Source organism: Crocodylus siamensis, chromosome 3 (genome assembly GCF_052110815.1).
Source record: "Crocodylus siamensis isolate JL-2025a chromosome 3, ASM5211081v1, whole genome shotgun sequence".
Classification (NCBI taxonomy): Eukaryota; Metazoa; Chordata; order Crocodylia; family Crocodylidae; genus Crocodylus; species Crocodylus siamensis.
Genome location: NC_143397.1, coordinates 126812854 through 126823340, shown reverse-complemented (window position 1 = coordinate 126823340; position 10487 = coordinate 126812854). Strand labels below are relative to the sequence as shown.

Sequence of the window (10487 nt, the reverse complement as noted above, 5' to 3'; positions counted from 1 at the left end):
GTTATATTCAGAGTTGGGTTATATGTGAGAAATTACAACATACCAACATAGACAGTCAGTGCCTGGCTTCTGCTGTTGAGGTGCTCCAGATGGTCACAAAGATTCGGCCTGGGGACAAGGGCACATTAGAACATGTGCAAACAGAGATCTATTCAAAGTTTATGGCAGGATCCTGGCAAGTGCAGAGCTGGGTCCTTCCAGGCCTTTTTCCCTTGCCTGACGAGGTACTGTGGCACACAGCACCTATTGGAGCATTTTACAGCTATACTGCTTTCTGGTCTATCCCTCCTTCTTTCACCTAAAAGAAACTCTTCACACCTCACTCTCAGGCCTCTCTGCTCTGATTTCCTGTGGTCCTCCTTCCCCATCATGACTGGCTACTAGGGGTACACCAATAAAGATTTATTGGGCCGCTACTGATGGCCAATTTTTAATGAGCTATATCGGCTGAAACCAATCGGAGTGCCGATAAGCGGCCCAGCAGCTGGAAAGCAGTGTCTGGCTGGTAAATCTGTGGGTGGGAAGGGGCATGGGAGGGGCAGATTGAGGCCCTCACAGTGAGGGAGGAAGTGGGGATAGAGAAAGTGCTACATAGCCAGGGCAGGGTGAGACATGGAACAGCCATGGCTCACCCAGGTGGCAGCTCCCCTGGATAAGCCACTCGCAGCTCTGTCCCACACTCCACCCTGGCTGTGCAGCGTCTGCCTCACTCCCTCCATCACCCCTGGGGCCCCGCTTAGCCTTCCCCCCCCCCCGGAACATTTCCCCACAACAGATTTGAGCCCGACACTGCCGTACTGTGCTGCAGCTGTGCGCATGCACATGGCATTTATTGGCCACATAAACTAAAAAAACCCAATTACTGATAATGTCATTTTTCCTTATATCGGTGCCGATACAATATGGGATCAATATATCAGTGTACCTCTACTGGCTATTTGTGTCCCTGACCTTCACACTGCAGTCACATATTCCATTCCCTATGATCAACCATGCTACCTCTTATGCCCTGTTTGCTCACAGCTTAGCCCTAAAGGCTGATCTACATCTCTTGCTCTTGAACTGGGCTCTCACACTTACCATGTTTCCCAGTGCCCCCCACACCCACCCCCTCTGCATCGATATGGGGCCTGCATTTGGCTTACCTTCTTTGGGACTGGTGCCACCCATTAGATGGGCTCTGAGAACAGCTACTGGATTACCAGAAAATACAGCAGAACCATAAGGAGCCTTTAGATTGCACTAGGGCCAAGGTTCCTGGCTGCTAAGCACTGTCAGGCCTGCTGTGCTTTTGGATGTACAGCATGAACAGAACATTAGGCCCCTGAGAATCTTTCAGGTTGAAAGCCCAGATGTTTCAAGGGTTGTGCAGCAGCTGAGCAGTAGGGAAGATTGGACTGCACATTTGGATTACCCTAAATCCCAACTGAGTCCCATTTTAGGCATATCAGTCCTTTACTAGACCTGGCCCCAAATCTCTCAGCACTGTAATTTTCCATTAAGTGCATGTTGACCAAATCTGGACTCTCATGAAGAAAGGCAAAAGTCAGGTCCCTGCCAAATTTTAAATCCCTGGCTTCAGAGCACAGGGATATTTAAACATGTCAAAGAAAAAACAATTATTTTAGCATTTGCAAAATGATTCACTTTAACCTCTCAATTGGAACTCTTTTATTTGGAATTGTACAAAAAAGATGCATCATGTAACCCACATCTAGGATGTAAAGTCCCTGCACAAATGCTTAAAGACTGCCAAAGTCATGAGCAACTGAAAACAGGGTCTTAGACATAATAGGCAGCACTATCAGCCCCATCTCCAATTAGCAGCTCTGCTGGTAAATGCTGTTAAAGCACTGCTGAATTACTGAACTGCCAAACTGAAACCAACTCTCAATATACAAACCAATGTTGGTGCACTTTAGCTGTTAGATTAAGGGAATGAGATAAATGGATGTCTCGCACAATCCGAGCACCCCTAAAGTTTCATAATGGAAAGGACCAAAAACTTCGTATCTAAAGTTTGCCTTCTTTATGTGAAGTACTGTCACATGATGATCCAATTCTGTCTGTCCAACTGAAAGGGACATCTATAGATGACCATGGCTGCCAATACTTCTGCAGTTTATGAATTCCAAAATTATTCATTTCCAAAGTCTATATAGTTGCCTGCCTAAAGAAAATTAAAAAGTAAAACATTTCCACTTAAGAAACAAAGCCCAAGAAAGAACTAAGGCTTTTTCTGATAGAAACTGTTCAAACCTATGACTTTTTGCAGGTACTAGAATAATTTGACTATTGCAAGACAAAAGGATGTACTAACTCACATGCACACATTTTTCTACCATTTTTGCTTGAAATAAATAGTTACAATACTGGTAAACATAAAAAAAAAAAAAAAACACCACACAACTCATTTCAAAGTTTAAATTTAATGTTTTGCCTACAGAAAATGCAATTCAAAGTGAAAAAAAAGTGTTTATGCACTAAACATTATGGTACAAAATAGACACACTGCTGTTGAGGCTACCCTTAACAAAGATTTCTTTCCCTTGGTCTGGCACCCTGGCCACAGGACAAGTTTTTTTGAGGCTATATGTGATTGTGGTTCAATAAATCCAATGCCTTTGATAGTGAGTTTTGCAGAATTTGGCAAAAAGATAAATTGCTGCTTTTACAGTTGTCAAAAAATTAGAGTCATCAGCTCTTATTTCTTATTTCCTTGTGTGAAACAGACCAAAGCCTAAGTTATAATCAAGAATAAATAAATGTACTTCTTTCAGCAGCTAATTAAACCACATTGTACCACTAGCTCATCTGAAATTGAAATCCATTATTCTGTTCTAGTAATGAACTTTGCTCTTGAAATGAAAACACTTACCACTGCTCCCAGGTTACATATATGGTTCCCAAATATTTCAGGGGAAAACACACTTTCCATTACAATATTTTGATACATAGAAATATGTAGGAAAATTTAATGGCTTCAGAAGTAGAATAAGTGGTAATCAACTCCTTCATAGTCATTGACTCTCACATTTATCAGCACACTTGATAGGAGGGCTTTGCTTCCCTCTCCCTCCAGTCAGAACAGGAAATATCAATTCCATAAAAATACAGAGAATATTTTAGAACCTACTGAAGGCTGAATTTTTAAGTAGGAGGATCTTCACCTCGAATAGCTTTGTATTTGGCCATGTCCTCTGGAAAGACCTTTGTCAGTTCTTGAATTAATAAGCTTTTAAATTTCTAGAAAAAAAGAAAAAATTACTATTTATGCAAGCCAGTCCAACAGAGATACTGGATGAACACAAATATTTGCAAACATAAGCTAGCTACTTTGCCATCCAGTGACCCCCGTGTATTCAAGTTGGGAAATGAATCTTACAAAACCCATTATTCACAGTAACAGAGCAGCAGAGGAACTCCTGGACTTGTGTTAGTTGACAGTGATCTCCAATGGCTGGTTATGAACAGAGGACAGCATGTTCAAGTAGCATTACAAATCTATGCACTCCTCCTTTAGTTGAACTTAAGGTTGTTATGATGGCATAAAATGGGTCCTAGTCTAGTATTCTGTGCAAAAATAGGTTCTTTTCCCCTCTCTTTTAAAAAACACACATCCAACAGTTTAAAAGGTATAAGCGCTTAGACAAGCGCTCACCATTTTCCCAGGAGAAGGAAAAGAAAAAAAGAGTGCCCCAACTTCAGTTTATATACTGCAGCATGAAGTGCAGTCTTCTGGGTAGCTATCAAAATCCACATTATTCTTAAAAATGCATGGTCTTGCTCTGAATCTTGCTAAACTACATGCCACAATCATAGGAATTTACTGCTGAAAGATGGTATATGCAACAATTTGCCCAGAACCTTATTATAAAAGAACCTAAAGTGAAAAAAAACTGTAGAGACACATTTTAAATGGTTTCTTTCAATGAAAAGTTAACTTGCACTTAGTCATTTTTAGTAGTCTCTTTGTTATGGTCTCACCTACTCAAGGCAGATAAAACATATACATAACTCTACCAACTGAAAAAATCTACACACTGTCTTGTCATACATCATACTAATCACACATTGCTAGTATAAGTACAATGAATCTAAACAAGATATGGAAAACAACACTCCAGTTTAAGGGAAATAACATGGAACCAACTGCAGTTCCAGTTATGGGTTTTAAAAACTGTGCCCTTTATAATATAGGTGGGGAATTGAGATATTTAATTCTTCCAGTACAAAATTAAGAACAGATGCCACATAGCAGAAAGCAACATCTAGAGAGGTCATTCATGATTCTCCCTCCTCCTCCCCAAAGTGTATTGCAGTGAATGTGCACACTACTGTTATATTTAAGGGACTACAATCACTGTCCAAGAAATACTGCAAGCAGTATCTCTCTTGCTCTTTTACAGTCCTTTTTTCAGTAGATCTCAGAAGTGTTTCTGGCAAAGGACATGATTCTGTGTCTATGCTTTATGCAGTCTCTTCAAACAGGCTGTTGCTTTAAGAACTGAAGCTTGACTTAAGAATTTTGTTATAGACTTAAAGGTCACAAGCAAACACAGTGTGCTAGCATCAGTAAAGACATAAGGACTGGAGGTCCTGTGTCATCCATGTGATGAGATACAATACATAAAGTGAAAAAAAAGGTAAAAGAAGACTTACAAATAGAAGTGACTTTTTTTTTATTTATTTTTTTTAAAAAGAAAGGCTTATATTTCCATACTGACATATACTGTTTTAAAGTATTAGGGTTAATCTTACCTTCATCGTGTCAATTTTTCCTTTCACTTGTTCATTTTTAGCTAAAGCCCGCTCCAAACACTCTTTAGTGTAAAGCTGTGGATTACGGCCTTGATCAATGTACCTGGAAACAAGAAAGATATTACATTAGTGTCCCATGCAGGCCAGAATTCAACTTTACCACACACAACAAAAATGAACACAAGTAAAAGCAAGCACTGGGTACAATCTGTTTCTTCATCTGTGTAAAGTGCGATATAAAGGCAGGCACTTCCAAACCATGAAAAAAATCGTACTTGCTGATGAACCAGAGGCAGCTGGGCTGGTAATGCAGTATTTGTTCTTCATTTCTAGTGACTTTAGAAAACATTCAGACAGTCTGGAGAAACTACTGCGAACTAGCATTGTACACCAAGACAATTTCCTACAGACATCTAAAGTGGATCTTTCCACATGGGAAGGAAAAGAAGGGAAAGAGAGAGGGAGAGAGCAATAGCAGCAGTAGGAATTAACCCCAGGAAACAGAATACTGCTGTAAATAAAGCCAATAATCATTTGGTGAACAATGTTTGGCAGAAGAGAAGAACTGGACAGCTACAGAGCAAGGAAACAGAGGAAATGAGTAGAGTGAGAACCTTAAAATTAAATCAACATGCATAATATTTTCAAAGAGCTACACACCCACCCACCCCTATTTTCTATGGAAACAACTGCTAGAATTACCACAAAAAATATTTTGAAATTGTAAATAAAACAGAAAAAAGCTTCACGCTATTAAGAAACAGACTACAACATAAACAAGTTTGAACGTATCCAGTTGAAGCACATTTACTTAGCAATACCAAATGACAAGCTAAGAAAATTAGGAATTATGCAACTGAAGAATTAATATTAAAGTCCAGTAATACGTATCAGACAACTCTGCCATTAAGCCTTATATACATGCAGTTCTAGTTCTGCAGCAATCATATGCTATCAGGTTCAGACGAAAAGCTATATATCAGATATCTAAATTAGTCACTCTCTCTCAGCCTCAGTTTTCCACATATATAGGTAACAAAGTAGATCTGAGAATGATCCCACACATTAATGATTTGTCTTAGCCATGTTCCTTCAAACTCTTCAGGAATGTTTCTGTGATAAATTAAAAAATTAGGCAAACATCAATGAAAAAAAATAGTAATGCATAACAGTAGCCTGGTATCCATCTAATGGTTTGATGCTGTTTAGCTGTTACCTCTCCAGAGGCAAGGCTACTTACTCAAAAACTTCTAAAGGCACACTGATATCATGAAGCTGCTGTCGACATTTATCAATGTCTTGCAGTCCCGTAACCATAAAATTCCTAGGAAGAGAGAATCAAACATAAGTTCATTGCCAATAAAGCTGGCGTTACAATAAAAAAACAACACTATCACTGTCTTTTATTGAGTCTAAGATGATAACCCAACCCTACCCCCCGCCCATTCAGCATGAAAGAAAAAAACCCTCATCTTAGATCTGAGAACAGGCCATGAAAGCAGCTGCTGAGGCTCTGGACAGGGCTAGCACGGCTCATGTGGCAGGCAGGGGGGTGGTGTGTGGAGTGGAGGGAGTGCAGTGCAGGGGAGAGTGTAGGGGAAGGGAGCAACAGGGAAAGCGCAAGGGATGGAATGCAGGTAGTGAGGGGAGCTTAGGCAAGGCAGGTGGTGCACAGTACAGTGACGGGGGAGAGGGGGGAAGGCACTACATGGGAACAAGTGGTCAGGAGGAGCAAGAAGCGCCAGGGTGCCAGCCCCCCGCTGCAGTACTTGCCAGCTTTCTGCTGTTTGGTTGCTTGCTTTAGAAGACTACAGAAACAAGCCAGAGGATTAAGAGGGATCCTTGAAGATTATCTACAGCCAGGAATGACATTCCCAAGAGCATAATCAGTGCCATACTACGTCAGACCAGTGGTTCCACTAGCCCTGTATCCAGTGGCAACAGATGCTTTACAGCAGGGATCTCAAACTGTGGTAAGCATACCCCTGGGGTTACACAAGACATCTCCAGGGAGGTACGCAGGAGAAACTGTAATGGTGGATTGAATTTCATTATAAAAATAGTTGGGATTATAAAATATAAAATGTATGCTGGTCAGAGTATATGGGCAGCTGGTAAATCCGGAAGGGGGCACACAGAAGAAAAAATTTGGGAACCTCTGCTCAAGAGGGAGAGCTAAACCAGAGGTTTTCAACTTTTTCAGACTCAAGGCACCCCTCAGAAAATGCCAGTTCTTGAATTTTAGGGATGTCAGTTAAGTCTTGTAGCTCTAAGCACATAGGCAGACAAATTGGTCTAACACGAGATATCAGATTTACCCAACAACTTGCCAGCTCTTCACTTTCACACAGAAAAACACCAGAGCAGCTCTGCTGCTGCAAAGAGCACAGGCCAACACAGCAGGTTAGAGCATTTCTACCATGATGGATTCCTATGCAAGATCTCCAGGCCCATCCTGCGTATCCTGCCTGCACGACTACCAGAATCGACAGCGTGCAGCACCCCGCGGCACCCCTGATAGGGCCTCCAGGCACCCTGGGGCAATGGAGGGCGAGCTCTTCCCTGCCCCTCGCCCTCCCCACGAGCTCTGAGATGCCAGAGCAGGACCGCAGAGGTCCAGCTACGGGCAGGGCCACACCCCCAGACCTACATGGACCCGCCATCCCCCTATTTGCCTGGCGCTACTGACACCCTTGAGGGCGGCCGCACCCCCGGGTCCAGGCGGGGTCCCCCGGGTCACGCATTCGCCCTTCGGAAACCGGAACGTGGGGGGCGGGGAGGCAGGGCGGGGAAACGCTGCTCACAGCTTCTGGTTGAGGCCGGCCTGGCTGCTAGGCTGGAAGTCGCTGACGATGATGCCGAGCTGCCGAATGTTCTCCACGAACTTCTCCAGGTGCTCCTCCAGCGAGTCGAACTTCTCCGCCATCACCGCCCGACCGGTACTTCCAGGTCAAAGAACCGCTTCCGCTTCCCGCGCGAAGAAAGGAGTGGGCGGTGACGAGGGAAGCCCCGCCCACTCCCCCCGGGAGCCAATAGGATGGGGTCGTGCCACGCACTCGGGCGCATGCGCGCGGCGACAGGGTGAGAGCGAAATCCTGCCCGGCGGCCGGGGCTTCCGGAGAGTGCATGCGTGTTCCATCTCGCTGTTGGACCCGAAGGGAGCGGCGGGTGGGAGGCTTCACCCCTGTGGGGTGGCTCTGCGCATGCGCATTGCAACAGCAGGGAGGGGTGGCTTATGCCTTTGCTGCAGAATGTCTTGCCCTTCACATCCATGTCCCCAGCCTGCAGGAGTGCGCATCCTGCCGCTGAGGGTGCACCAGGCGGGTGGGTGCTGGTCCAGTCAGGTTGGCTGCCAGAGGAGCTGCAGAGCCCTCCACAACACCCTTGTGGGAAAGAGGCAGTAGGGGCCAGCTTAGCAGCTTTGGGCTCTGCCTCCAAGTTCCTGTTGGGCCACAAGGACCCAGCAGGAAACCTCATGGCCTTGGGCTTCCAAAAACAGGAGTCAGTGCCTTGGACAGCCACGCCAGCCCACCTACGGCAAATGAATGCCTGTCCGTGGTTGCTTTGTGTCCTTGCGCCTGCCCGCCTACAGCGAACGGACGCAGGAGGTCATTGCATGTTGCCCAGCTTATGTGCAAGAGTGCAATGTCAATGTGTGGCAGCATTTATTGCACAGCGCTGCTTCCTTCCCACTTGAGAGTGTTTGATGGAAGCTACTTGGTGGCCTGTGAGCCGTCTTTCCCTGGATGCTGTGCTGTACAGAACCACGCTGGCATTGGGATGGAGCTGTTTGCACCTGGTTTTGGAAAGAAGGTAACAAGTGATTTACGCAACCAGAAACTCAGCAGATCTCCAGTGAATCCACGGATGTAAGGGTGTCTCAGCACTTGGGAGTTGGTTACCTGACCCACAAGTAGCTGGCCACAATGGCTTCGATGTTATGGAGCTTCTCCCACTCCAATGGAAGGGGGTTAGCAGCAGTCCTAGATATTTGAAAAATCGGATTTGGTGCCTAAAAACCTTGTTAGTGTTGGAACTGGCATCACATCAGTGATGATGAGAACAAATAGCAGGCTATATAAGATGCTGCAGGACAAACATGGCTTGCCTTGTTTAGTTCTTGCTTTGTCTGTTTATTTTTCTATGTGGTTCTTATGTACCCAAAGAAACCCTTACTTGGAACATCTGGTTCCCTAAAGAGACATACATGTGGTTTTCCTTATCTCTGAGCCACGGAGAAGCATTCCATCAAGTATTCAAGACTCAGCTGTGGAGAACAGCTGCCGAAGATAACAAAATTGTGCACCGCATACTGGCACTCAGTCAAGCCAGCTGTCAGTAGGATCTGATCCATTGGGAAGAACTGAAACCACGTGTCGACCTTTTTAGGAAGAAGGACAACTGCTGCGTGGCAGAGATGCTCTTTGCCATATGCAGCAACAAGCAGAATTGTGTGCACTTAATTCACCCAAAGTCTATACTAGCAGAAGTGCAAAATGTTATCAGAGCATTTGAGGGCAAGTATACCAACCCTGCCAAACTTGTCCATATGCTGATTATTCTTCTAACAGGTGTATGTGGGATGGTTCTGATCCCCATGGCATACACTGAAGTTCTTAGTGCTCCCATTGAAAATCATTTTGGTCTGTTGCCTGACTCAAGCTTCAGTTTTTGGGAAAGCAATCAAAGAAGCCAGGAAGTCACCAGAGAATAAAAGGCTACTCAAGAAAAGTCTATTTGAATTTGCTGTCCAGCTTAACAAAGAATTTTAATAGTGGCTCCTGCCGAATGGGAAAACATTGTAAATTATGTCTATGCCAAGAGCTGAGGAAGGCTTTACAAAAGTAAAGGTGCAAATAAGTGAGCTAGCTTAGGTCTTTGGATTCAACTCTGAAACCACTGATAGAGTTGTGACAGATATGTGCATTTTATCAGATGGGGAAAACATCTCGTATTTTGTCTTTCTGAGCTCAAGTCAGCAAGCTTTGTGTTGTAAGGAATGCTGACCTCTTGGCAGATCTCAATCAAGTGGCAATAGCAGTACATTAACTGCTGTACTCTTATGCTGAAGTTCTGTGTCTATATAGCAGTGGTTCTCAACCAGAGTGCCACGGCTCCTATGCGTGCTCTGAGATCCTTTCAAGGGTGATACATGGTGCCACATTATGTTAGCACTCTTAGGTGTGCAAACATGATTCACAAGATAAACCTAGAGATTTCAAGTAGAAATCTATAATGTTGGAAACATTTTGACCTGCTGTAGGCTGAGTTCTTTGCAATAGAAGAAATGCTCTATTTTTTTTCTGTCATCAGAAAACCAAGTGAAAACTAGGAGCTGGTATTTTTGGAGGAGCGCCTTGAGTCTAACATGAGGTGCCCTGAACCTAAGAAAGCTGAGAACCACTGACCTATACAGTTTAATGGGGCATTTATACACATGCTGTGGGGGGAGGTGGAAGGAGGCACTTTAATGAGAGCGGCTCTGAGAACCACTCTAATTAAAGCACCTAGACTATCACGTGCATCAACGTCCCCACACTGAAAAATTACAGCGGGGGCACTTCAACTAAAGCTCATCGAACAAGGTTTAGTTAAAGCACCCCACTGCTATTTTTGAGCTCCGGGACACTAACTTTCGTGATGCCGGAGTCCACTGGAGCATGGTAATTGCCACACTCCAGCAGACTTGATTAATTGAGCCTGCTCCGATATGCTGTAATTACAGC

The 10487-nt window shown here is 44.2% G+C and overlaps 1 protein-coding gene across 1 annotated transcript; it reads right to left on the bottom strand.

Moving 5' to 3' along the window:
• Nucleotides 1-2410: 2410 nt before the first annotated feature.
• Nucleotides 2411-7723, bottom strand: MED10 (mediator complex subunit 10). The gene is made up of 4 exons (XM_090039159.1): nt 7566-7723; nt 6002-6085; nt 4762-4864; nt 2411-3246 (listed from the first exon to the last, which is right to left on the bottom strand). Exons 1-4 carry the CDS (start codon nt 7685-7687, stop codon nt 3151-3153), a joined length of 405 nt encoding a protein of 134 aa, XP_089895285.1. The 5' UTR covers nt 7688-7723; the 3' UTR covers nt 2411-3150.
• Between the last annotated feature and the right edge of the window lie 2764 nt (nt 7724-10487).

What these genes read in the sequence shown, in the direction of transcription:
- MED10 (XM_090039159.1), bottom strand. Translation starts at nt 7,687, where the DNA reads ATGGCGGAGAAGTTCGACTCGCTGGAGGAGCACCTGGAGAAGTTCGTG. An exon ending in GCCGGCCTCAACCAGAAGCT is followed by an intron (nt 6,086 to 7,565) that starts GTGAGCAGCGTT and finishes CTCTCTTCCTAG; the next exon opens with GAATTTTATGGTTACGGGAC. An exon ending in GTGCCTTTAGAAGTTTTTGA is followed by an intron (nt 4,865 to 6,001) that starts GTAAGTAGCCTT and finishes TCTTGTTTCCAG; the next exon opens with GTACATTGATCAAGGCCGTA.